This window comes from Hoplias malabaricus, chromosome 6, assembly GCF_029633855.1.
Source record: "Hoplias malabaricus isolate fHopMal1 chromosome 6, fHopMal1.hap1, whole genome shotgun sequence".
NCBI classification, from domain to species: Eukaryota; Metazoa; Chordata; class Actinopteri; order Characiformes; family Erythrinidae; genus Hoplias; species Hoplias malabaricus.
This window is the reverse complement of record NC_089805.1, coordinates 6,037,785-6,065,663: the sequence shown is the minus strand read 5'-3', so window position 1 is coordinate 6,065,663 and position 27,879 is coordinate 6,037,785. Positions and strand designations below refer to the sequence as shown.

The 27,879-nt window shown below is 37.9% G+C and overlaps 2 protein-coding genes across 3 annotated transcripts; one reads left to right on the top strand and one right to left on the bottom strand.

The window, feature by feature from the left end:
• Window positions 1-798: 798 nt before the first annotated feature.
• aco2 (aconitase 2, mitochondrial) lies at window positions 799-20,542 on the bottom strand. Of its 2 annotated transcripts, none has more exons than XM_066675570.1 (18): window positions 20,023-20,542; window positions 16,369-16,476; window positions 14,817-14,959; window positions 13,539-13,797; window positions 12,299-12,391; window positions 10,566-10,724; window positions 10,241-10,391; window positions 9,849-9,953; window positions 9,584-9,675; window positions 9,025-9,130; window positions 8,250-8,407; window positions 7,663-7,736; window positions 7,370-7,481; window positions 6,585-6,860; window positions 6,263-6,454; window positions 5,375-5,507; window positions 4,696-4,817; window positions 799-4,342 (listed from the first exon to the last, which is right to left on the bottom strand). In XM_066675570.1, the coding sequence occupies exons 2-18, from the start codon at window positions 16,402-16,404 to the stop codon at window positions 4,208-4,210; spliced, it is 2,346 nt and encodes a 781-aa protein (XP_066531667.1). In that variant the 5' UTR covers window positions 16,405-16,476; window positions 20,023-20,542; the 3' UTR covers window positions 799-4,207. The 2 variants fall into 2 exon arrangements, with proteins under 2 accessions (XP_066531667.1, XP_066531668.1); XM_066675571.1 differs by lacking the exon at window positions 20,023-20,542 and adding an exon at window positions 16,953-16,969.
• LOC136700291 (protein Tob2) lies at window positions 18,308-27,879 on the top strand. The gene is made up of 2 exons (XM_066675572.1): window positions 18,308-18,497; window positions 21,480-27,879. The coding sequence occupies exon 2, from the start codon at window positions 21,729-21,731 to the stop codon at window positions 22,923-22,925; it is 1,197 nt and encodes a 398-aa protein (XP_066531669.1). The 5' UTR covers window positions 18,308-18,497; window positions 21,480-21,728; the 3' UTR covers window positions 22,926-27,879.

Below are 27,879 nucleotides of genomic sequence, written 5' to 3'. Positions count from 1 at the left end.
TATATTGCATGACATATATACTGTTTTTTTTGGCTGAAATTAGTGACAGATCACCAGTTTCAGATTTTAATCATCCCCCAATTTGCATTGATACTACACTATGCTTGACTGATGTTCGCTGACATGGTTCAAAGAGTCCTCCATTACTGTAGCTCTGGCGTACCTATTGCCTTCTACTGTTTCTAAAGATCTCAAGTAAACCAAAATATATATACAGTATGTAAGTCCATACATTTCTTTCCCATTCATTTCCATTTCCGAGCAACAAGTTTAATTATTCAGGCGGCACGGTGGCTCAGCAGGTAGTGTCACAGTCACACAGCTCCAGGGGCCTGTTGGTTGTGAGTTTGAGTCCCGCTTCAGGTGACTCTCTGTGAGGAAATGGTGTGTTCTCCCTGTGTCTGCGTGGGATTCCTCCGGGTGACTGTCTGTGAGGATTTGGTGTGTTCTCCCTGTGTCCGCGTGGGTTTCCTCCGGGGGCTCTGGTTTCCTCCCACAGTCCAAAAACACACGTTGGTAGGTGTGTGAGTGTGTGTGTAATGCCCTGTGAAGGACTGGCGCCCCCTCCAGGGTGTATTCCCGCCTTGCGCCCAATGATTCCAGGTAGGCTCTGGACCCACCGCGACCCTGAACTGGATAAGGGTTACAGATAATGGATGAATGAATGAAGTTTTATAATGAGTTTTAATAATGAGTAATTATTCACATCCACCTTTTTCAGATCCTGTAAAGTGTTTACATCTTACAGACAAACAGCAATATATTTATTTAGAATTAAAACCACAGTGGACATTATCTTTCAAAGTTATGTCAATAAGACTGAATTTTAGCAGTCCTCCAGATTCTTGCTTGATCATTTCAACTCTTTTTTTTCTATATCTTTAAACTTTTCGAGTACCTTGGTTTGTGAATGTCTATACAAATCAAGCCAACACAATCATGTTAATGTAATTTGAAATATTTTTATTGTCATCATTTAACTGAAATTCTTAATATTCTGTCAATGTCTCTGCCAGCAATAAAACTGCGAGCATTCCAATCATAACTTTCTACAAAGAATTAATACTAAAATCAGAACAGATAGAGACCAAGGTTGATCTCAACAGATTTTTGGATGCACGTTATATATTAGATGTCAGGAAAAAGATGTATAAATAACAGGTCCGTTGATTCTATAGTGTGTATGTGTGAGCTTACAGTAACACGTCAGCAGGTCTACAGCACGTTACATCACGCATACAGGTGTAGGTTATAAAGAACACTCACAGAACTTGCAAGCTGTTTTCACAGGTCCTGACTACAACCTTGGTCTAGATAGAGCAGTGTGGCTCAGTGAGGCAGAAGCAACTGCACATGCCCACTGAACTCTTCAAAAGCAAACCTGTTATTACCTGTAGAACAAGTCTACATCTGAACCAGACGAAGAGGCAGATTATTAAAAGAAAACTGAGGAAATCCCAAGAGGCTTACAGATCATACGTGGTCAGTATACACTGACTTTACCGCAAGAACCCCATCGAAATTTATCCCAATCTCATGAATGAAAAGGTTCAAATTTGTCAATGACAGGAAATCAAAGAAGCATGTCCATTCTAGACAGCTAGCTGTTGTTCCTTCTTATTCCAATCCAAAAGCACTTCCGACAACAATCTATTTACAACTTTTTATTTTGCATTTGAGTCTGGTTTTGCAGAACACTAAGCTTAATCCAAGACTTAAAAAAACATCCACACGGATATCTCCAAAGAAAAACCCAATATGTACTGAAAAACACCGAACTGCAAAGTTGATATCGATATCTTCAGACTCTGTAAAGTCAAATCTTAAATAACGCATAAGCCAATTCACAGACATCTTTCCCAACTCACACTAAGTAGGCTTTTAAAATCTGATAACATCAGTCCATGTTCTCTAAGAGTATTTATACATGTACATGCTTGTTTTAAAACGTTGAGCCAAGTTATTTTTGAATAACAACAGTGGAAATTACATTACACTGAGATTTCAACTCACCACAAAGCTTTATTAAATGGTAGAGAAATCACCGTAGTCTTCTGGAGACAATGCTACACACTTCAAAAGTCTGTTTGACAGTTTCAAAATGTCTGCATAATTTGATTGAGATGTAATCAAAGTTTCTCATTGCGGTTTCATTTTGAATGCTTCTTTTTAGAGAAAATGGCATGTCCTAAATATGTTACAGTAGCGATGATCTTAATGTATCTACAATGTTTATTAAAGTTATTACAGTAAATGGTTATGAATACAATGCTTGAGACATTGTTTTATGGGAGAGATACATACAAGGAACATACACTAAAGCCAGAAAAATAAAAATCCTGAAAAAAAAAAGATTTTTTTCCAATTTACCACTCTTTTTCCCAACATGAGAAATCATGTATGTTTTGGGTACATAAATAAAGAAATAATTAGCTAGGGCAGCACGGGGCGCAGAGGGTAGTGTCACAGTCACACATCTCCATGGTGGGTTTCCTCCCACGGTCCAAAAACACACGTTGGTAGGTGGATTGGTGACTCAAAAGTGTCCATAGGTGAAAGTGAATGTGTGTGTTGCCCTGTGAAGGACTGGCGCCCCCTCCAGGGTGTATTCCCGCCTTGCGCCCAATGATTGCAGGTAGGCTCTGGACCCACCGTGACCCTGAACTGGATAAGCGCTTATAGATAACAAATGAATGAATGAAATAAATAAATAGCCATATCTGAATTCATCACAACCCAAGGCTCCTATCACCACCAATGGAAATAAATCCAATTCTGTTTGTTTTCCTCTAGAATTCACCATTTCAATGACTGTGTTTACATCTCAATAACTGAATTAAACAGACATTTTGAAATTCCCCCTTTAATATAACATTCAGATGAAGTTAATTTTAGTATAACTTCTCTTCAGCAACTATTCAAAAACATTCACCCCTACACTGATGACGTACTGAATAAGGATCACATTCAGGAGAAACACTACACCATCTTTAGTTTTAAGATGTACTCATTTTAGCTAGCAAACACTGTTAATGCAGGCGTAGATAGTTCAAAATGAGCCTACAATAGGAGTGAATAATTTAAAAGTGTGTGTTTGTGGTAGGGGCTGCGAGTGTTAAGACACTGACTTCTAAACACTATTGTGCGTTTAGTTTCTCAAAACAGGACGAGATGTTCACCACTGAAAAAAGGAAGTGAGTCAGCACAGAGAGAGAGGGTCATCAACATGAGGCAAGATGGAGAATGACAAGGCTGCACACAAACTGAAAAATGTTCCTGGAACTCATGGAGTGATCAAACTGACAGTAATGTAGGAATGGAAGGGTAATGGGGTTGGTGCTGCCAAGGAAAAATATATAGCTGCTGTTCCCAAAGCAAGAGTCATTAGCCTAAGCACTGACAATGGAGTAGCCCTCACTCAAAATATTTCTGCCACACTAGCGGTAGATGCAGCTGAAACAAATCTGAACCACGCCCTCTCTTTGTGGAAGGCTAAGTGGATTGATTTTGATTGACTGAAGTCAATTTGAAGTAGAAGTCTGTGGTTTCACACTCCAGATTTGTCTTATTTTAGAAGTCTTTGGTGTCTACTATCTGTAAACGTAACATTCAAATCAGTAACCAGTTCAATAGTCTCACTAATCGCATCTTAATATAACATCTGGGGACAACAGTGTGAAACTTTGAATATAGAAATAAGTTAAGAACAAGCTTCCAGCAGCATTTTTTTTTTCATTTTCCTAACAGGACGGCTAAGTGAGTGAAGAGCGAGGAGAGTGGGAACAGATTACAGTGAGGTGTCTACACTCTTGCTACAGTAAGATAATGACACTGGAGTCACTATAAAACATGGAGTGAACACACTGGGTGTATATGAGGTACAGTTAATGCAATATTAATAACATATAGTTCCAAACGCTTTAATTTATGCATGTGTGTGTGTCCTTGTCTGCCTTTCAGGGGGGTGCTTGGATCAACACAATACAATAATCCTGAGTGAGAGTGTGGTGTGTCTGGTGTGCGCGTTCAAACTGTACAGCGACCTGTTATATGTGTGTGTGTGTGTGTGTGTGTGCTGCACTCTCTAATGAGCATATGAGGAATCAACTAGCATAGATGAATACAAACTATATGTTGAATGTGTTTTCTCCCCATCATATTCATGACCACATGCATCTCTTGCTCTGCTCTTGGCTTTGCCTCCTGATCAGTGCTGGATCTCCTTCATCCTGTTGAGGGCAGAGCCAGCCTGGAACCACTCAATTTGTGTCTCGTTGAAGGTGTGGTTCAGCACTATGCTTTCAGAACTGCCATCAGCATGTTTCAGCACTGCAGTCAGAGGCTGGGGACAGAGAGAGAAACCATAAAGACAGAATTGAGCCCCTTTCACATCTGCATTTTTTTACCTAGGATTGTAATAGCAATTAAACAGAAAGGAGTCAAAAAGACTAAATATGTCTTCCACATTTAACCCATCTGTGGCAGTGAACACACACACACTTGCTTAAGTGCACATTAGCCGTAGACGTTCCCACCGGTCTTGGGGACTGAACCGGCAACTTTCCAGTAAGAAGCCTGGTCCTCTAATCATTAGGCGACAGATGCCCCATCACCTATGGTCTATGTTTTAATACAGCGGGTGACTAGATGCTGCTGATGTTGAGGAGGACAGAGATGGACGTAGAGTGGACTGACCTTGCCTGGGGCAAAAGACTTGAGACCAGTGATGGAAATCTTGTCGTCGGGGCGGATCTTGTCATAGTCTCGAGGGTCTGAAAAGGTCAGTGGCAGCAAACCTTGCTTCTTGAGGTTTGTCTCTGCATAAGGAGAGAAAAACATAACATCTGAAATATTAGTTAAATAAAAGAAATATATAAAAAGTATGTTAAAGGGGTGTTAAATCTGTAGAGGACATTTTTCCTGCTCTGATTTTGGTATGTTAGATGTTACAACAATACAAGAAATATAAATATTACATTGTGCATACATTTATTTTATTATTAGGTATTATATTTATACACTCTAAATATAATTCTTTTTTCAAATGCGAAAACGTGCAACAAGGCTCTCTAGCCATTTTCAAAACTACAAATACTTTTTCCACTACTCTGTGTGTGTATATTTATATAAAATCTGAAATTTCATAATGTGGTTAATTGTCTTTAATGCTTTTAAAGTGAAATTATATATAAATTGCTCATCTGTTAGCTTCCAAGTTTTTGTCCAGCAATTGATCACATAATACTTAAGTGTACAGAAATCATTTAAGTACACTTGTAAAATGAAAAGGAATTAAAACCACTCAAAGAAACTGCATGCACACTTTTTGTATTCTGTACACACATTTATTTTTGAATTCTGTACACACTCATACCATGGATCCTGGCGAAGCTCTTAACGATGATGGCTCTTCCTCCAAGGTGTCGAGGCTCCAAAGCAGCGTGCTCTCTGCTGGAGCCCTCACCATAATTCTCATCTCCCACAACCACCCACTGCAAATTGTTAGCCTGCAAATACACACAAGGTACATATGTTGTTGATGATGATGATGAGTGTGGCTTTATTTGGTCCAGGATCCTGGTTACTCTCAAAAGCCATCGCTAGCACAGAAGTTCTAGCTTTCATGTCCATAAAAGACCCAGTAAACAAACAATAGTCTGGACAATTCAGATCTTTTTTGATTGTGAAGCTGTGTCTCTAGAAACAATCTTTTTCAGTTCCTTAATTTCTTTTAACCGTACACTGAACTCAGCACAGGCTCCAAATAAAACATTAGTTACATATATACAATGTGTGAAATGTGTTTCTCTGAGCTGCACTTCTCTTGAGAGCTCATTAAGGGCACAGAGCTGACAATATGAATTGTGGTGTTGTATTATATATGTATACTGTTTTAGACTTATTCGTACAACATTTGTGGTAAAGAGCCTGACTATGGGTGGATTGGTGGGTTTTCAGGTGTATTTTTTAGTGCTGGAAAGTGTAGAGTGGAGCATTGCTTTTATCGATTGCCTAAGTTTAGTAGAAATTTTTAAAGAAATTTTAAACCAAACAAATACCTACCCAACATTTTAAGATGAACCTATTGAACAAGTGATGAATATTATATGACTGATTAACTAATAAACATTTTTTACTGCATTACATCCAATAGATTTCTGCTTTAATGCAATGTAATTACTATGACTGAACTCAGTTATAACCTCAAGCATTTATTTTTTAAAACAGAAGCAATTTGTTGAAACTGTGTGAGTTTGTGTACCTTATAGAAGCGAGCAACATCTGGCACACCTCCAAACTCCCCAGTCAACTGGTTCTTAACCTTGTTTACAGCATCATTATCTATGTTTACCGCACCAATCAGCAGATTGTTGGATATATTATCCAGGTGACCGCGGAACTTCAGCCATGGGCCAGCAGCACTGATGTGATCTGTAGTACACTTCCCCTTCACCTGAAACAGAAAAATATTTTATTTCACAGGGTCAAAACCAGGTAAAAGAAAGGAAAAAAATAGTATTCTCTTAAAATAGTGTCAGTGTGCTTCAGTAATCAGCTAATTTATACTTCTACATTTGACTCACCTTAATCAACACTTGCATGTCCTCCAGGTCTTTGCCGTCCCATTTCTGGAAGGGCTCAAGCAGCTGCAGCCTGTTGCTCTGAGGGTTCACATCCACTCTGACTGAGCCCCCCTCAGGTGGGTGCTGGTAGGTGTCCTCTCCAGGGTCAAAGTCTCGTGATGGCAGCTCATCACCTGTAGGGGGGACCAGCTTAAACTTTTCTCCTGTGCCATCAGTCAGGTAATCAGTCTCCGGGTTAAAGTTCAGAGTTCCGGCTATGGCCAGAGCTGTGACAATCTGAGGACAGCGGGGAGAGGAGATGTGTTTGTGTATAGGTAGAGAGAGAAAGAAACAGCAAGTGAGCAAGCAGGAATGTTAAGAGGTAGATGGGAGAGAGATAGAGAGACATTGAGAGAGAAATTAGTAATTTAGTAGAAGAATCTTAATGAAATGCAGAGAAATCCCACCTTAAATTTCGCATATTGTGCATTGTAATGAGCATTGCATTTGAATGGAAGAAGTCATATTGTCCTATTTGTAAACAGTAAGCTGAATTTGCATATTATTACATAGTGCTTTTTAAAGTGAACATCAGCAATTTTTTATTGTAATTACTGTCAAATTTGTCAAATAAGTATTGCATTTCCAAACTTTCAAGTCTGCCTCACACAGAAAGATAAATATGGATGTGTCTCTCTGTGTGGGTGTCTGCATGTGTAATGGCAGCTGAACTGAGAAACATCACACCCATTATAACTGACATTGAAAACGCAGTTAAAGTCATTATAGCAGCTGTTTGTCTATACCTCAGGTGAAGTAACAAAAGCATGAGTAGCTGGATTTGCATCATTTCTGGCTGTGAAGTTTCTGTTGAAGGAGGTAACGATAGTGTTCTTTTCACCTTTCTTCACATCACGTCTGCAACAAAGACACATTCAACTCTTTAGCAGATCACATCTGATGCATACAAAACGTAGGGCTAAACATTACAAGGAAGCAACAATAATATACACTTACTGCTTTAAAGAAATCATTTCAGTTTAATCAAAGAAATGAGTAAGATTATAAGAATAGTTTCAGTTTATTTTGGTTCATTTACCTGTCCCACTGCCCAATGCATGGTCCACACGCATTAGCCAGAACCACACCGCCAACATCCCTCAGAACCTTAGCCTACAGAGTTTAGACACACATTAATACAAAGGTTGGACATGTTGCTATTTAAAGATATTATATAAAATCAGTTTGGTTCCAGAAACACACATTGCTTTATATATATATTTTTATATATAAAAATGACTAAAAACTTTTTAAAAATGTATTTTGTGAGAAACAGCACTTAGAAAGCCTCACATTTTAAAAGTGGTGATACAATCCCAAAGCAGAAAACTAACTACAAGTTAAAAAATAAATAAATAAAACATTAAATGTATTATTGAACTTTTTTCTTTTTATGCATTTGGCAGACGCTTTTATCCAAATTGTCTCTATAAATGTAAATCCGTTACAATGTTTATGCATTTTGGATGTATTTTAAGATATACAAATCTACATTTGGCTACCTACGAAATCTATTATGTAATCCATACCTACAAAATGTATTATTGTATATGCAAAAATACTCAATATAAATCCACACATGCATAATATAGGAGATATTCTGTGTATGTTTTTGGGAGTGCGTACATATCCATCTCTCTCAATGGTAGCTCTAATCTGTTCTGATCCAGGAGTGACTGTAAACTGGGCTTTGCACTTCAGGCCACGATCCAGAGCCTGTTTGGCCAGAGAAGCAGCACGACCCATGTCCTCATAGCTAGAGTTAGTACAGCTACCAATCAGACCTATAACACAAAATTACAGCCATTAAGGCAAATAAACATGCCAGTCCTCAAATTATAGAAGGGAGAGAAAAAAAAGTTGCACAGAAGATAAAGTTCCTGTAGATAAGTAATGGAAACATGATGTGGTTTGAGGGTAGTATATGATGATTAAACCACATCTGCATGGTGCTAATTGGCAGGTCCACTGCCTGTTTAGGCTTCTAGTTTAGACACCAATCATTTCTTGGCTGACCGATTTCTTTTGAATTCAGTTGTGTACACTTTCAACTGTTTAAACTATCAATACCTTTAAATATAGCATGCAATTAACAACAACAAAAAAAGAACCACTTGGTTAAATTACATGTCTTGTGTCAAATTATTTATTAAAATTTTCTAGCTTATTTCCCTTAAGTTTTAGTGCACAAGTAGTACTTATTTTCTGAGCCTGACATTGCAGTTTGTGCACTATAATACACAAACGTTATTTTCTGTAGAGGATGTGTACTTCCCTATTTCTACTTTATCATCATTCAAAAAGCCAACAAAACATAACTTGTAGTTATGACCATCCAAACCTTCATGTACAAATCTATTTTTAATTTTAGAAAATGTGTAGGCTGTGTGCGTTAACTCACCCACTTTGACCTCGAGGGGCCAGCCATTCTTCTGAGCTGCAGCTCCAATTTCAGACACTGGATGAGCCAGGTCAGGGGTGAATGGCCCATTGATATGAGGTTTTAGCTAAAAAGCAAAAACAAACAGAATGTTTTGGATTATTAATCATGTTATGATCCATGCAAGCAGGTTTGATTAATTTAATGCCTGTGATATTGTGTATAAAGTAAAGACGGATCAGTTCATGTTTTGATTGTTTACCCTGGTCTTAAAATGTAATAATTTTACTGTATTAAACTTCAACAATTCTGACAACCATGCATAATTAACATGTATTTACAAACTCTACCCATACAGCATATTAGGACAACACGTCTATAGTGTTACAAGCTGATCAGTGAATAGTAGTGGTGCTGGTAACCATTTTATAATTATTTCAAAACTTGTTAACTTTTTGAGCTATTATTTGGAAAGATAACAGCTTCAAACAATCAAATTTCTATTTAATATCTTTTATAGAATAATTTAACAGAACCCTGTGAATATTAATTATTTCAGTTCATCCTGTGCATGTCCCACCTCACTCAGGTTAATCTCAATGAGCTGGTCATACTGGCAACCAGGGTCAGGAATCAAACACTCTTTATACTCATCAGCCAGCTGAGCAATCTCTGAAAGAGAATGAAAATCCAAGTTTATATACAGATATTGAGAAAAACAATAAAAGTTATTTGATATAATACAACTACGTGCTCCTATACACAGAACATACCTAGATTTAGTATAGTATAGTACAGTGTAGTACGTAGTAATTGCAAGTGTGTGTATGCATGCGTCTGTTTACCTTTTCGTTCAGTTTTTTCAAGGTAGGTCTTCATGCGGTGGTTGTAAGGGAACACAGATGTAGTTGCCCCAATCTCAGCACCCATATTACAGATAGTGGCCATGCCTGACACCAGTAAAAACACAAAGAGAAAAATGTATTTGTTAACAGCCTTCAAAAACCTTCCAGAACTGCAAACTGCATTTCAGGCAATTAAATGTGTCTACAATTACACAACACTGAAGTTAATGCTAAATGACAAGACTTGACTGATTAACTTAAGGCTTCTTTTTTCATGGAATATTTTTAAATAACAATAATGAATTTTATTTAACAGTAATGTTTTTAATGAACACAGAAAATTAAATTTGGGTCACGATGTAAAATGTAACAGAAAGAGTGTCTCTCTGTACCGGTGCAGGAGATGGAGTCAACTCCAGGGCCATGGTACTCCACTATAGCACCAGTGCCTCCTTTCACAGTTAGTATTCCTGCAACTTTTAGAATGACATCTTTAGGAGACGTCCAACCAGAAAGAGTGCCTGTCAGCTTCACCCCAATTACCTAAGAGAAGGAAAGAGAGAATATATGAGATGGGGATTAATAATCAACATCTGCCTAAATGGACTAACATGACAACATCTGTTCTTCAACAAAAAAGTGAAGACATGAAAATATGGAAAAAAGAGGTCTGTAAGGACTGAAAGTAGATAAGTAGTTAAGTTTTGACAAGCTCACATTTGGGCATTTCAGCTCCCATGGAATTCCTGCCATGACATCCACAGCATCAGCTCCTCCCACTCCAATGCAGATGCCTCCTAGACCTCCACCATTAGGTGTGTGAGAGTCTGTGCCAATCAGCATGACACCAGGATACGCATAATTTTCAAGAATGATCTGCAAACCAATCAAAAACAGGTGATCACATCATTTACGGGACAGATTTTTCAGTGTGAGATTAAATTGTGTGCTGTTGAATCTGAAGTCATTTATATTTATTATTGGAGCAGTGTCCACATCTAATTAACAGGTGCATCTCAATAAATTAGAATATCAAAATGATAATTTCAGTAATTCAATGCAAAACGTGAAACTCATTTTATAGATTAACTACAAACAGAGTGATCCATTTCAAGAGTTTATTTCTTTTCATGTTGATGATTATGGCTTACAGCCAATGAAAACCCAAAAGTCATTATCTCAGGAAATTTTGAATATATGACCAATTTGAGCTTGCTGGCCAATCAAGCACATTAATACTATGGTTATTAAACTAGGTACTGGTACTTCTGGCAGTGTGGACAAATGCCAAGTCCTGCTGGAAAATTAAATCTGTATCTTCATAAAGCTTGTCAGCAGAAGGAAGCATGACGTGCTCTAAAATTTCCTGGTAGATAGCTGCACTGACTTTGGACGTGATATAACACAGTGGACCAACACCAGCAGATGGCATGACTCCCCAAACCATCACTGATTGTGGAAACATCACACTAGATCTCAAGCAGCTTGGATTGTGTGCCACTCCACTCTTCCTCCAGACCTTGATTTCCAAATGAAATGCAAAATATAGTTTAATCTAAAAACAAGATTTTGGACATTGTGCAATAGTCCAGTCTTTTTCTTCTTGGCCCAAGTAAGACCCTTCTGGCATTGTCTCTGGGTCATGAGCGGCTTGACACAAGGAATGTGACAGTTGTAGCCTACGTCCTGGATATGTCTGTGTGTGGTGGCTCTTGAAGCACTGACTCCAGCAGCAGTCCACTGCTTGTGAATCTCTCCCAAATTTTTGAATCACCTTTTCTTCACAATCCTCTCAAGGCTGTGGTTATCCTTGTTGCTTGTGCACCTTTTTCTACCACACTTTTTCCTTCAAACTCAACTTTCCATTAATACACTTGGATATAGCAGGAGGGTGCCAATGACTGCCTTCTGGACATCTGTCAAGTCAGCAGTCTCCCCATGATTGTGTAGGCCACTGAACCAGAGTAAGGGACCATTTTAAAGGCATGTGTTGCAGGTATTTTTTGTTGATTATTAAGACCTAACCATTGACATTAAAAGAAATAAAACCTTGAAATAGATCACTATGTTTGTAGTGACTCTATATGGAGTTTAAATTTAACTACATTTTTGAAATAAATTTATTGAGGTGCACCTGCAGTTATTGTGTTTCAAGTTACCATAGGTGTTTCTTTCTACCTTATGCTAGCAATATTCTCTTTGAGTAAGTAGCCTTTATTCTCAAATTAGCAAAAGAACAGGAAGGTTAGAGGCAAGCGAACATTTTCAATTTTCATAACAAAATCCTTCCAAATTTCCTTTGGACTCAATAAAGTGTTATTCATATTTTGTTTAGAAATAAACCTGTGTGATTTTATTTCTTAATCCTTAGACTTATTTATTATATATACTAATGTTTTCATACTGTTGAGAAGAACTATGTAAGTTTAATAAATGTAAACACTGTTTACCTGGTGAATAATTCCTGATCCTGGTTTCCAGAATCCGACACCATATTTGGCTGCAGCAGTAGCCAGGAAATTGTAGACTTCCTGATTTACTTCCTAGCACCAAGAAAGGAAAAAGGAAACATAGGTTCCCAGCCGATGATTTAAATGATGAGCCAGTAAATCCAATCAGTGTCTCAAAGTCACATATTCAAACACAATAGTCACTAAATAGCTAATTAGATTTTTCTCAACATTTGTTTCCACTAAAGTTTATCTTTGACCTCACTGCAGTGTTAGACTTAACCATGTGACTAAATCTCATGACTTAATCCCAGATATTTCATCTAATTTTAAATTAGAGACTGAGGACAACACACAAGGACTATAATCTTAATGCCAATTTAATAACAGCATAAATTACACCCACGATACATAGCAGTGCCATAAGTAACTAAAATGCATTTAGGTATAGGTATCTGTGTATTGAATTAATATGATAATTTAATTGGTTTACAGGAGGAAACAGCTTTTTTGTGTGGTTCTGTCTCTTTTTTCACACTGCGTTTACATTTTAAGTCAGTGGAGACATGTGAAGGAGGCATGTGTTTTTTTTTTATCTTGGTTTGTCTTTCCTCTTTTCTCATGGTTCTGCTGTTCTATTGTCTCCTGTAATCTTGTACCTTTGGCCTCCCTCCTCTGCTCTTTTTGTGTTTAGACAGTAGGCTGTTCACAGGTGTTATATTTCATTGCATCATTAGAGTCCAAGGTCTACTTCGCCTTGTATTTAAAACTGGATATGCCCTTTGAGACTTCAAGGCAGCTTCAGACTCAAACAAAGCACATACAGTACTGTGCAAAATGCCTCCATTCCTTATTTATTTTGAGTCATATTGTGAATTATATCCAACATTTGTTATCTGCAATTTAACTCTTTATTTTTTTTTAGTTTGCAACAGTTTGCTACATACTGTTTAATCCCTGTATACTATATTCAGGTGTGTAAATGCAGCAAACAAGAAATGTAAGATTACAGATTTCTTGACTACTTAACTACATTTGGAGTAAAAAGAATACCGTATCTAGGATTATCAAATTCTGACTTTAAAATATATATTTGAATGTTAAATATGAGCTAAATTAATTGTGGTAAAAAAAATTAAAATGCAGAAATATTATTCAACTAATTGCTAAAATTATACTGAGCATGCTCTTAGGATCTATGTGAGCTAATTAATTTCTGTGTCCCTCTATTCTCTCCCACCTTGGCTCTCTGAAGGTCCTCAGCTCCACCAATCTGGGCCTCAATCAGGTGGTCACAGTGGATGGTGGAAGGCACAGCTACTTTGGGAAGTCCACTGCTGATGAATTGCAGCATAGCCATCTGTGCTGTGGCGTCCTGCATGGCCACTCTGTCTGGCCTTAAACGTAGATAGGTACGGCCTCGGACAATCTCCTGACCCACTGGGTCATCCAGGTGACCATACACAATCTTCTCGGACAGAGTGAGAGGGCGGTTCAGTCTGACCAGAGTAAAAAAACCCAGAAAAAGCAGGAAATTAAAATGTGAGCGGGATGAGAATGGCTCATGTCTGAAAGAAGCAACTGCTCATTTGATTTCAATGAACGTTTGTGCTTTTAGCACTGAACCCATAATGGCCAGGGGTCTATGAAGCATTAGTTACTAGATGATAAATCAGCTGCAGAGACTGGATTTTATGCTAAATGTAATAGTTAATACTTAATAATTTATGTGTGTGTGTGTGTGTGTGTGTTCACTTTGTAAGGCAAAATTAAATATTTGAGCTATTTTTACCATCTGAGCAAAATAAAAAATAAAAAAATATATAAACAAATTATATTTTTGCATTATTTTTGTTGTCTGTATTAGCTTACATGATCTTCTGGTTACAATTGTATTTTCAAACATAAAAACTACATCCAAAGCCTTTCAACGTAGTAACACGTGTGGCAACTAATGACATATATGAATGTTAAGTGTAGAATACCCTCTGGACTGTATCACTGTTAAACTCCACTCTTAAATTAAGATTCACTGTGACAGTTATGATTTGTTTCACTGTCAACAGTGGGTTGACAAGAATAAACTGACCCACTAATTGGACTGAGTTATTTAGGGGAGCACAATTTTAGTCCTTGAGCCCTAAAGTTCACCTTAGATTTACTCCTGTAAAGCATTTAATAAATCTAGTCATTAAAAACTAGAAACAAGTCCAGCAAAGCTTCAGTAATCCTAGTATCTTGTCCTCCAGGCAACAAACCTTCTTAACACAGTACAGTTCACAGGCTAAATAAAAAACCTAATGTTTACTACTTCATTGCGTCATCATTTGATGTGACGGTTTTAAAAGGCAGCCTTCCCTCAAAAACATAAAATATCCCCAATAATAAACGAAAAACACATTGCATAATTCCCAGTACTTTTCCGTTGCTCATGTTAGCCAGTTCAAGTGAAATACTGCTACATGAAACAGGTGCAATATGGTGCAATTCCCAGAATTCCCAAGGAAACCGGACAGACCTTTTGCGTACAATGCTGATGTTGTTGAGTAGTTTCTCATAGCCAACGGCAGAGTTGGCCTCAAATCGACTCATAGCCACTTTAGATTTTGCACTGAGGGCAGCAGAGATATGAAGCCGTCTGGCCCCATCGCCCAGGACAAGCTGGAAAAAAAGAGAGATTTGGCAAGCTATTTATTCTAATTTATTCTTGAGCATTTAGACCATTGCCAGGAAGTGTGTAAGCATGTATTATTATTTTATATATATATAAGAAAATATTATTATACTTATTGCACATAATTTTCAACACATTTTGAAAAATTACCACCATAATAATGACAATAGGAATAACCCTGGGAGCCATCAACGTCTATCCTTGCAATTCGAGTGGAAAAAAGCCAACATGAAGGCTGATAACAGGTGTTGTACTGCGATTATCATTTTAGAAGCACATGCTGTTTTTTATCACAAGACTCAAAACAATTTCAGTGTAATTAATGTCAAGATGTAATTTGAGACTACAATTTCCACTTTAAAACTGCAGTCTCTCAAATAAGTGGATCCAGAAAGCCTGGCTCCTTACACATAAACATAAAGAACCAATCCTGTCACCTAATAGAGTTTGACTTTCAAGATTTGGGCATGCGGAAAAAATGGAAATAGAGGTGGGGACAAATTGCATATTCATAGACCCACACGCACTGAACAAAAGGAAAGATGTAGTCTTGCAATTACATAATTTTTATTAACAGAAAATAGTTTTTAGGGGTTAGGAATAGATGGAATTGGAATTCTAATTAAATCTACATTTGACCTGTACACTTCGTTTATAAATTGATCTGTTTCCAGTATTACGTTATAATTCATAATATGCCTACATAATATAAATAGACATGTTTTTTTCTATTTTATTTCACATTATTTCAATATTCCATATTGCATAAGTTGTAACATGACCTTGGGTCAAGATTATTGCAACAGAAATAAAAAACTGCAAGGGTCCTTGTAATATATTTATGTGGATTTTTAGAAAACACATTTTTGCCTACTATCTGTAAAAACTGTAAAAGAGATATCTCAAAGAGAGGAATATTTTAATCACATTGTAAGCAAGCGAAATCTAAAACTATATATTTTCCCTGATACAAAGTAGTACGTAAGGTCACAGCCTGAGAGCAGAGATTTTTTTTTTCCAACTGCAGATGTGGCCACATCATTTTCAATATTCATGTGAAAATAAAACGAATTTCACATATTTTGTCCTAATATCCTACCAGACAATTCGCAATGGCTTAGACAGTTTAACCTGAGAGTGTAATAGCAGATAAACAAGTCCTGTGTTCAGTTTTAAAGTTGTTCTCCGCTGTGTATGAAAAGCACTGTGAGAAACTGTGGGTCACGGTGACCTGAGCAGCACAGGGACTCACACAGGGAGCGGAAAAAACCAAAAACGCAAACAGAAACGTCACCATTTTAATGACATAAACACAAAAAACTAAGGCTACAACAAACACCCCAATTAACATGCGGTAGACGAAACGTTTAAACTGGATTTAAACCCGTTAACTTACCCTTAATCTACTGACAGTCATACAGTAGGACGCCATTTTGCTCGCTGACAAAGATGTCGCTGACCGGTGACGTCACAGTCCCGTTATAAGCGCTCCGATTCCAAGGTCCTGAAAGATAAAAGCAAAATAATACAAACGTTAAAATGTTTATGTACTTTCTTATTACGTTCACATTGCCATAATGCTATACAGGTATTTACTTAAGTCTAATGGTTTACTGAGATTTGTTTTAAAGGCTAGGTCATTTAAACAAAACCCCACACTTCACTAAGCTTTACTTTCCTCAGAGCCTGAAAATTTAGAAAATAAATTTAGTATTTACCTTGAAAATATTTACCATATTTACAAGAAATATGAATGAATGAATTAATTAATTCATACTGACATACAAGAAATGTCAACAACAATGCCCAGTATTCCACGAGTCAAACCTGCCACATTTCTGATTTTCTACTATATCTCAGTGCAAAATTTTTTTACGTGGAAACAAATTGAGGATTACCACAGAAATCCACAATCAAGCACCAGTCCTAGCTATTGTCTTTTATTGATTTCCACAACAACAACAAAAAATACATCTCTACCTAGAAAGTTCAATATTCATCCATGTTTCAAGAAGCTACTTCTCTGAGAATGTAGGAGTAGTATAAAGCTCTAAAAGTTTTGCTGAATAAGGGAATGAATTGTGATGATTATACATCAGTGATTGAAATATTATTGTCGGTAACAATATTTTAAAACAATACATGTTTATTTTTATCTAAAGTTTCTGGGTTATAATTATATAACACTTAGAACTGTAAGATGTTGAACCTTAAATATTAACAACACAGTGAAAGATTATCACAAGTTGTCAGATCACATGTTCGTCAGCAGCAGTGATAAGGGAAACAATTCTGAGCAAAATCAAACTACATTCCCCATGATGCTTTTCAAGTTGGCCACTGCTCGGCTTTTTGACTGGACACTGTGGAAGCTCTACTGACTATGGTTCCTCCCCCTTCTCAACCAATAGTAGTTCTGTTGCTATCACTTCTTATATTTTTAGCATTGCACAGTACAGCCATTCACATAGGTATATTCTTGCGCCAAAAAAAGTAGTGAACGCATTATTGGCCATTTAGGCATGGTAAACACTGGCTTCCATGTCTATATTTGATTGGGAAATTGAAAAAAGTATATATATATATATATATATATATATATATATATATATATATTAGGTTTATGTGTTTATAAATAAGATATATATCCTTATTTTTACGCATATATTTTTTTTATCATACATTTAGTTGCTCCGTACATTTAGTAGCATTTTGTAGTTCTAGAATTTCAAACTGTAGTCCATCTGTTAATTGTTTGTATTATCCATTTTAATCGTATTCTTTTATGCTCATGCCCACAGACCAGTTATTATTTAGGTGATAGGTCATTCTCATGACTGCACTGAAGTTGACATGGTGCTATGTGCATTGCACTGATAAAAATGGATCAGACACAGCAGTGCTGCATGGATTTATAAACACTGTGCCCACACAATTCCCACTCTTTTTGACGCAGTCATAGTCAGTTGCTGCCCACAGAATACACTGAATATTCCAACAACCAAACGATACTTGCTCTGTGGTAGGCCTTATAGAGTCCCTGACCATTGAATAACAGGATGCAAGGGGGCAAACAAAGTGTTCAGACCAAGACTGTGATTGTAGACCTGTAAAGCGCAAATATATTAAAAGTGGAACTGATAAAATAAACAATGAGCGTAGAAACATCGAGGTTATTTTAATGTTTTGGCTGATCGGTGCATATTTTGCTTGTTTTGTGATATGTCCATTAGTTTTTTACTATAATTTGTGGAAAGTAGTTCCAGCTTGTTTCTCGTCATCAAAAGTGGGCGTCACCGAACGTGCTCCATATAAATGCGCGCGGTTGTCAAACAGTAAAGTTTCCTCAGGCTGCTTCATAGAGTGGAGAGAATGAAAAGCAGTCCGTGCATTAACACATATAAGTTAACGCGTTTTTCTTTCCGTGCATTCAGTTTTGTGTTTAAAGCCGTGTTTTCCCAACGCCAGAAAGTCTGTCCTCTCTCTATACGAGTTAAACTGCAGGGATTGTAACAAACGCCTGCTGTGAGTATGCTCCGTTTTCGTCTTTTATGTTTCTGTACATATCCAAATATATATTTATGTATTGCTTCTGTTCTTTATTTTGAAGGTCTCGCCTCAGATAAGCCACGTTACAGCCTTCCGTGTGCTGTTATTGCTCGGTTTAATATTGAATGAGCGAAGAGCTCTAGCTGTCGTCCATTTTAGAGGTTGCTGTGCCACCTCAACTTGCTTTAATAAAATGAGATGTGGCCACTGCCTTCAAATATCAGTCTTCAGAGAAGTCATAAATAGCTATGTTTGAAGCCTTGACTTCGCTGTCAATAAGTGTTGAAACCTTTAAACGTCATTTTTATTTGTATTCAGTTTAGTCTTTTCTCTTTCCACAAAAAAAAAAAAACATGAACTGACTTTAAAAACCTAATTTAAATGAAATGTGAAAAAGCTGATGCCTAAATTAATGTAAGATCTTTTAGTGATTACTGCTCATGTTGAAATCTAGATTTGGCTAGTTTTTAAAAATCTGGCTCTCATTTTGATTTGCTTGTGCGACTGTTCTCAGCGCACTTCGATCAGAAACAATGCATTAAATATTAAATATTGACTTATTTTTTTCATCTCTTGACCTGTGGTAATGTCAAAGTTACTGCTGTACTGTTGACTAAAATTGTGTGGTTATGGTGGCGTCACTTTCACAGTTCTGAAAAGTCTATCTCATGCCAACTTATGTAAGTTACCATTTATTGAGCATATTGTAAATTTGAGAAACGACTGTGTGATTGATGCATATTTTTGTAATTAAAAAAATATTCCATTCCCTGTTATCCCCTTTTGATATAGTCATCATGGAGACGAATACACCTCACCACAACCAGTACCAACAGTGACTAGTTTTTGGGGATCCTAAGTCTTTGTAACTTTTACTTACATTGTCTCTGCTCTTTTTTTTGATCTTGCTAGATATAGATTACACCCATGCCTTTGTCCTTTCCAAACAATGCTTCTGTAAACAAACAACAAACTCCCTTCATGGGGGACCAAGGACTATTCGGCAAAAGCAGGATCTCTCTCGACCTGATAGCATTTATCCTAAAATATCAGGATTGTCCAACAATTATTCATCACCTCCATTCTTTGGGATATGCCTGGATTTTGTTTTACCTTATCTGGCTATACTGTCATATTTTGATGGTTATTGCTCAAAACAGGATTTTTCAGTTTAGCTGGATAGTTTCAGCCTAAACTCAACCCTGTCCAATGGAAAGAAAGTGGAGAGACACCCCTAATGGATAATCCTCAACTGTCAAGCCCTGCTTTGTGGAATACTCCCAGTGCTTTGTCAAATATCCCAAGGGAGGTAAGCCAGATAACTTGAGCCCAGTGTTGACCTCGGCTCGTTTTCTATTGGACACATTTGACTTGAGGTTTAATTATCTGATTAAACAGAGAAATCCTGCTTTAGGATTAAATATACCTCGTGCAAAAAGTAAGGATGGAGTATGTTTAGCCTAAAAGCTCTTAAGCCAGAGATTAAGGGGACAGTACAAACCACGTCACTGAAGAATAGCTTGTTTGTTGTCATTGATTCACTTCTGCAGATTGATAAACCAAGAGGTCGTGGTTATAGGCCCCTCTTTAAAAACGTAGGCTAACTTCGTGTCTGTGCATTAACACTGCAGTTTTGCATGGTGTGACATTGAGTGACATTGAATGCATGGATGGAATGTTTTCAGGAAGGCTCTGGATCTGGCCGTGTAAATGCATCTGAACAGACGGTCTGTCTAAAATTACAATCGCCCTTTTCGTCGTCTTTTTTTTTTTCTTTCGTTCGTTTTTTAATGTAATGTCTATTGTTTTATAGTAGAGTTTAAACGTGGACAACAGTAAGCTGTTTATCCTTTTATACAAATCTGGTTATAGCTCGGTCATCCGGGGACCATTTGCCTAACTATGGCCACATCTACACAAATAATAATAAATGACGATGCGCTTGTCCACACCGAGCTGCCGATAAAACCATTTAAGACTGGCTAGTTAGTCGCTATAATACCCTGCCGTGTTAACGTTACCCTTAGCCTGCTAGCTGGAAAAGGCCAGCACTTTCTCGACTTTGGATGAATAACTTCTGCGTTTAGTTACGTATCAAAACGTGGCAACCACTAACATTGCTGCTGACGGTGTAACTGAGCATTAAAACACCGACAATGGATATATATCTGTGAATTAACACCGAGGTAGAGGTCGCGTTAACCGTACTTTTCGTCTATGTTTTGAATGAACGAAGGAGGCGGATAGACGCGATAGTGACGTCAAAGTGCGGTGCTTCATGGGAATTGGAGTTGTAACTAGTTGTATGCGCAACGGCCATTTTAACCTCACCAAGTTCTAATTTGAACAGTTAGGTTTACTTAGACAAACCTTTTACGTTTTACACAAAAATGCGATATATTTTCATGACTTATAGGATTCTAAACCAATTTATAAAAATTATACAATAAATCATTTGCCCTTTTTACTATATTGCTGGAATTATTTTATAGAAAAAGGCCTGTATGTACATTTATGCCAGTAATTATAAAACCAGTGTCCTGGGCATTAGACATTTCATTCTTAGCAATTTCTGTGAGCAAGCTTGAGGCATTAATATGCCCAGGACATCTGGTTCATATCACCAACACCAAACAAATCTGATGCCAAGTTTCTTTTTAAAAGAGCATTATATAACATCAGTTCAATAGATTACATGGATCCTGAGGATGCTCCAAGAACTTAATGCTTTTACTTTTTTGCTGTGTTTTCATTGTTGTTTGGAGTTGAACTCCCCCACCCGACAATTGCCAGTGTAATCCTGAGTGCTTTAGCTGCTGTCAGCAGGGCAGGATGAGGGATTTCGAGATCATGAATTGCTTCCTCAGCCACAGCATCTGCTAGGAGTCATGCTCCTTTCTCTGTATATCTCCAGTGTTTGACCTCTGAAGTTAATTTCTTTTCTTACATTATTTCCAGAGTGATTAGAGGGTCATCCTGCCTCACTACATCCTGTGTGGAGTAACAGGTCAGGGCCATTTGGAGGAGGCACCCTGTGGATCGCATTCAGTCTTCCACTCAAGAGCTGAGAAGCTGCCAAAATTGCCACACATCCACTTAAACCAGTCATTTCACCCCACTGGCTAACTGCAGTGAGACATGTGGAGGCATTCATAGACCTTGTACAGGACATTAACATTGCTCTTAACTCTGAGCCTCTCTTCAGCCATGCATCTGGAGGTAAAGGTTGCGCTGAACTTCATAGTGTCCTACTTGTACAACAAGCTCCCACGACGACGGGCAGACTTGTTTGGGGAAGAGCTGGAACGCATTTTGATGTCTCGTTTTGAAGGGCACTGGTACCCCGAGGCACCACTCCGTGGTTCTGCTTTCCGCTGCCTGCACCTAGGAGCCCCTAGGGACCCTATTGTGGATCTGGCAGCTAGGAGGAGTGGGTTGGACACAGAGGAAGTCCGTGCCAATGTCCCTCCAGAGCTCAGCATCTGGATTGACCCTTATGAAGTGTCCTATCAGATTGGTGAGAAAGGAGCAGTGAAGGTGCTCTACATGGAAGATCCTCCAGGTTTAGGGGGTGAGGGTGAAACATCAGAAGTAGTTGGTACCAGTGTTAAAGGAGATATGGAGCTAGAGGAGGGAAAGAGTTTGGGTTTTAACCCTGATGCTCAGGTGTTTGTGCCCATTGGTGGCCAGGTCTCTCCGGTCATGCTACCTTCTCTCTCCAATTCACCCACTCCTCTCTGCCAGGGTCTGTTCAGCTATGCTGGTCCTAGTACTCCTACTAATCCCAATGCACACTCCAATGCTTCCTCCCCTTCACCCCCCATCACAGGACTGCCATACCCTCATCAAGCTGCCCCCCCAAGCTCCCGCCCACCTCCACAGCAAATCACCTTTACCACAGCTAGCTTCGCTGCCACAAAGTTCGGCTCCACCAAAATGAAGAAGTGTGGGGCATCCGGGGTGGTAGGTGGACCCAACAATATCATTGGCACACCACAGCAAAGAATGCTGAGCCGTTCTCCCACTACCATATCTCCCCCAGGGCTAGTGAAGCACAAGCCCATTTCACTCTCCTTGCACTCCCTGGCAGGTCAGGTTTCCAGCCAGCTTTCTCCAAATGCCAAAGAGTTTGTCTATCCCGCTACACAGGGCCCTCTCTACTTTGACACTGAAGCTCCACCCTTGGCCCATACCGGCCCCTTCCAGGCTCCACCCCCACATCCTGCCCACCCACATGCTTCGTTTGACCCTTTCTCCAGCCCACCTCCAGGCCAAGGTGTGGGTGTCATTGGCAGCAGCAATGGGATTTCCTTCATGGAGAAGCCCCCTTTCGTGGAGGGCCTTGGTGGATACAACCTGCAGTATTCCAGCCAAGCCTTCCAGCCTGTAGTGTTGGCCAACTGAGTTCATGAAGCTGTGGCGTGTTAGAGATACTAACAGACACTTTTGAGAAATGTATTTTTCACCAGTTGTTACTAATACAAAATATAGGTGTTCTGACTACTAAAACCACAATTACCAGTGATTGTGCCCCTCCCCCCATTGCTGTTTGTTTTCAAGATTTATTTCTTTTTTTTCCCCTTTCTTATCGAAATTTTCCCCAAGCCTGGGGAGAAACCAGCCTCCTATTGCACAGATCTTTTGATATTTTTTACTGAATGTTATCTTGAGGAAAAAGGTCACTTTGGTCAGGTGTTCTTCACCTGGGTAGAATTCTCTCGGGTTTGATGGAGCAGTGTAGACCCACTCTGGTGTAGTCCCTTAATGCCATGCAAAGTTTTGACTCTGGAATGGCACATGCTGTTAATTATTCTGGTTTGTTGAGAGATTCTATACATCAGAGGCTAAGACCTGACCATGAGGTCTAGTAATGCCTCAAATGGTAGAATTGGTTTGCTTTTGTTTGTGCCAACACAAGTGTCTTACACTCTTCCTAACCCTTTCCCTCCACGCCCTGTGGCTTATGAGAAGTTGTTCAGGGCTGTGAACCCACACCTACAATGTCTGAAAGTTGGATATTGAGCTGGATTCTCTCATGGGACTTTATGCTTTTAAGCTGAGATTCATTGTAGATGAGTCAAGTGGTGGTAATGCTTTAAAGACTGAAGCTGTTCAGAGAGACTGTTTTCATACTCTGAAGCCATAATTGTGGTTTAAAGCAGGAGGAAGGCTGTGATCTAGACTGTTAATTGGGCCAATCTTTGTCTCTTGCACTCACATAAGAGTTGGTCAGCAGTGCGTGAAGGTGAGAGGGAGGTACTGGGGAGGGTAGAATGCTCTATAGCAGAAGGGTTTGTGATAAATGGCTTAACGTGGCTTTGGGAAGGAGGGAGGACAAAAGGGATGAGGGAATGAGTGTTTGAGAGAATACAGGCAGCTATAACCTTGCCATTATCGAACTGGCAGTAGCTCAAGTGGGCGCTGCAAAACGTGACACTTGCATCGGCTGAGCTGGGCGTCATCATGCTGTTTTCTACAGTTCCATTAGCAGCTGCTAGTCACTCATAAGATGTCCACAGAGGTAAACCTCATTGGCTTGCAATTGGAAAAAATGATTGTGAATGTTAGCAGTTACATTATTTTCTGGGGAATAAAAAGAAGAAAAACAGAATAGCCATAAATAGTTCAGGAGCATTTCCAAGCATGCTACATCTTACAGGTTTTTATTCCAGTGATCCAACGCATTCCTCTGGGCAATGTTCTGGTATTCTGTTTACGACCTTCTTTATTCATTCAGCACTTTACCTGTTGGACAAATTCTCGCACCAATGTCTGACTCAAAAAATTACATTTCTCTCCCTTTTGACCTTTTTAGTTGTCAGAATTTACCAAGCGCCGTAATTCAAAAAAAAAAAAAAAAAAAAACACTTGGAGTTGAGATTGCAAGGTTTTTGAGTGAAATCTCCCCCACCCCCAAACTGAATGTGTCAAATGCAGTCTCAGAATCCTTTTGTGTAATGTGTAATTAATGAATACCCTTACAGAAATATTTGGACATTGCAGCATAAGTCAATTTCTTTTGGTTTGGTGATCCAATTTTGTTTTGGTGGGATGGGTCCCAATTTGTTATCATTATGGCTGGGGTGAAAGTATTTTTACATTTGTTTGTAATTTATTTACAATTTTTCTATATTTTTCCCTGATTTTCAAGAGGTCTCAGACATTTGTAAAAGAGATGCTATGACATGTATATATTCTTATGTTAAGATCCTTTATTTAGTTTCTTATGTGCTGAGGTTATTTTTTCAGGAATAACTATAAATTAATATATATGCAAGTTGAAACAAAATAAAATGTGTTTAACAAAGTACTGAATGTGTATTGTACCTTGTACAGAAAATGTTGAACTGAAGACGGGTAAATGTGGTACAACGTTCATGGTTTTCTTTTGAGCAGGATTTTAATGTTGACAGTTGGTTGGATTAAGAGGGAGTTATTGACCACTTGTCTGTGAACCGTGAGGGCTGTATCAAGTCTTGAACAGCCAAAATGTGCTTAAACATCAAAGCAATCCTAATAACGATCCACATTTATTAATTATAATTTGGGCATCTTCGTCTGTGGTTAGTATTCTGCATAGTGGAAAAGTTCTCTTGGACTAAAAAATAAAGCCTGGGCTCCTGCCTGGTCACTTTCTATTTCTCTTATTGTTCCCAGATGGTTGTATAAGACTGCCAAACACCATCAGCTACTGCAGTAAAGCCTTCTGAATATTTGTGAGCAGATTTGAAGCCTCATTCTGTTTGGCTTGATGTTCAGATGCTGTTTGAGCATCGCTCTGGCCTGTTGTGAAAACCTTTTAAAACGTTTGGCCTTCACAGCAGCAGATCTGAAATGTCACCTAGTGCTGGGATAGTAAAAAGTAATAAATACATTTTATTAATGACTAATTAGTTCTCCCAAACTGTAGAGAGAATATGTTAATTGTGTATAGCAGAAACAGGAATTGAGAATAACCACAGTAACTTACAACTTAAACGAACTACAGGGGTAGGCCAATATTGCCTTGGAATCCAACTCCAGTCTGCAGTGTAGACTGCAGGGGTATTACCACACCACTGCACCAACCTGGCCACCAGTTGTTATGCATTAAGTGATGAAATGGAGCTTGCAAACCCTGGGAATAAACCAATACTCCAAAACTGCTGCAACAAAATGAGATGATGTTGTACATATTTTTTTGGTTAGTTGGAATCCTGTCAAAGCTAATGAACCTTTATAAGCAATGATAAACAGACTTTTTTTTTTCCTTGATAGAAATGATAAAAGCAGGAAAAAATGTTCCAGTCAAAATGTAGACATTTCAGCTGCCTGTTTAAAACATAAGCTAAAAGCAGATTTTGGAGCAGTTCAGAATGTCACCTGCTTTATATCAGTATAGATAATGTTTAAGATCATTTCTGATTGAAAGAAGCGCTCAGGTCCTGAAGGTGGGGTCAGTGTTTATTGAATCACTTTGAGTACATTATGGATGCCCAAATGTATTTTCTTTCTTTTTTTTTTTCCAAACACTTTGAAAACAAGTGCTGCTCTTTACACAGCTGCTCGTTGAATAAACATTTCTTAGAAAATAGCTGAGCCTAAATTACTCAGAATAAAACTGCTACTTTAAAGTTAAAAACGAGTTAATATTTCTGAAAAGGTGTGGGGTTTTGTTTGTTTGTTTTTTTAAATAAACAAACAGCAGCAAAATATTTACTTAGCTGCTGGTGTTAAACCTGACAGCTGTTGCCACCTGTGGACCAGGTGTGTGTCTTCTGCAGTGGAAAAAAGACATTTGCATGCATTTTAATTGAGTAAATCTGACTTTACATTTCTATATAATTAGGTTGAAAGTGGTGTTATTGATGCTGGATTGATGTGTGGAGGAGTCCTGAGAAGAGATTTACTAAACATGCTGTGAATGTTATGATCAGTGTCTCAGTCATGGTCTGTGGATGTTTTTTTGTTTAAAGATTTTATTTTTTTAAACAAAAGTAATTAAAGCAATTATTTAGGCCTAAAAATTAGGCTGTGATAAATTACGTAATTTCTCGTAAGATAATGCCTGCTTTGTAACAAAATGGGAATTCAAGCAATAAGTGCTAGAAATCTTCAACATTCAAAGTTTTACAATTAAAAGTCTTAAATGAATAAATTAATAGTTCTGAAACTGCTTTAGCAGCATGTAGCTAATTGTACATTGACCTACTTAACATTGCTTAATTTCTTTGTACAGATTTTTTTCTACGAACCTCATTTCCAAAAAAGGTGGGAGGCTGTGCAAAAATAAATAAAAAGTGTGTACTATTTTTGCATTATTTAATTTATTTACATTAGCACAGTTTCCAATCTTTTTTTGCAATTAGTTATTAGTCATTAGTGCTTATTAAATTTAAGTAAGTACTACTAAGTGCAATGTTTCATTCCTCTGCCCCCAGTATGGTTATCTTCTAGGACGACAATGAAAATTCTTGGACTGAAGTATATTCGCTGAGATCCTCAGTGCTGATTTGTTCCTGCTGTTGAGGGGGAGAGTTCTAAAATTCAGTTGAACCACAGTCCAGTGTGCATGAGCTCATTTGCCTAATGCTAACTTGCCCCTATATACCGTGATTCATTAGTTGCAGTGTTTGTTTTTCGGGTCATGTATTCTTTTAAAGCTTAATTGGACGTGAGGCGTGCTCTGAAGCTGAATTCAGAATTAGCACTGTGCAGCTAAAGTGACAATGAACTGCATTTTACCTCCATTTTTGTTTCATAGAAAGCTATTTTTAAGATGGAGACAGCAGACAAGCCACAATTTCCTACACAGCAATGGAAAATGTTAGGAACATGGAAACTGCAATTTCTGTTACAAAATCGGCATGTGAAAAGAATTTTTGACATAGTCTACCAGGTTTTTTTTTTTTATTATTTAATTAAGAGTAAACACCATGCAAAGACCATGACTGAATAAAACACAGAGTTAAGGGTTTTGTATCAGAGACGTCTTTTGCTTATATAACCTTCTGTATCTTCTTTTGCACTTCAAAATATTTTTGTTGAAATAAAAGGAAAGAAGTTTATTTTCTATGTAAGATTTATCATTGCATAAATGGATATAAATGATGAATAAGATATACAGTATTAGTCTGGTGATTTTATTTTTGACTGTATTTTTATGTTTATTTTCCCTCTTTTGTACTGGATCTCTTTCTGACTGATAGATGTACTAATACCTTTCACTTCTGAAATGCAATGACCTTTTTTCTGTGCAGTCCCCTGGATGGGGGGCTTCTTACAGGAATTTCTTACTATATCAGATTCTTTTTTAAAACTTTGTAATAAAATAAACAATGGCAAAAGAAAGCATGAGAAATAAATGCTCTGTCATGTG

Coding starts and splice junctions, on each gene's coding strand:
- aco2 (XM_066675570.1), bottom strand. CDS start 16,404: ATGGCGTCCTACTGTATGACTGTCAGTAGATTAAGG. Junction 13,798..14,816: donor ATCAGCATTGTACGCAAAAG/GTCTGTCCGGTT, acceptor TACTCTGGTCAG/ACTGAACCGCCCTCTCACTC. Junction 10,725..12,298: donor GATCAGGAATTATTCACCAG/GTAAACAGTGTT, acceptor ATTGGTTTGCAG/ATCATTCTTGAAAATTATGC.
- LOC136700291 (XM_066675572.1), top strand. CDS start 21,729: ATGCATCTGGAGGTAAAGGTTGCGCTGAACTTCATAGTGTCCTACTTG.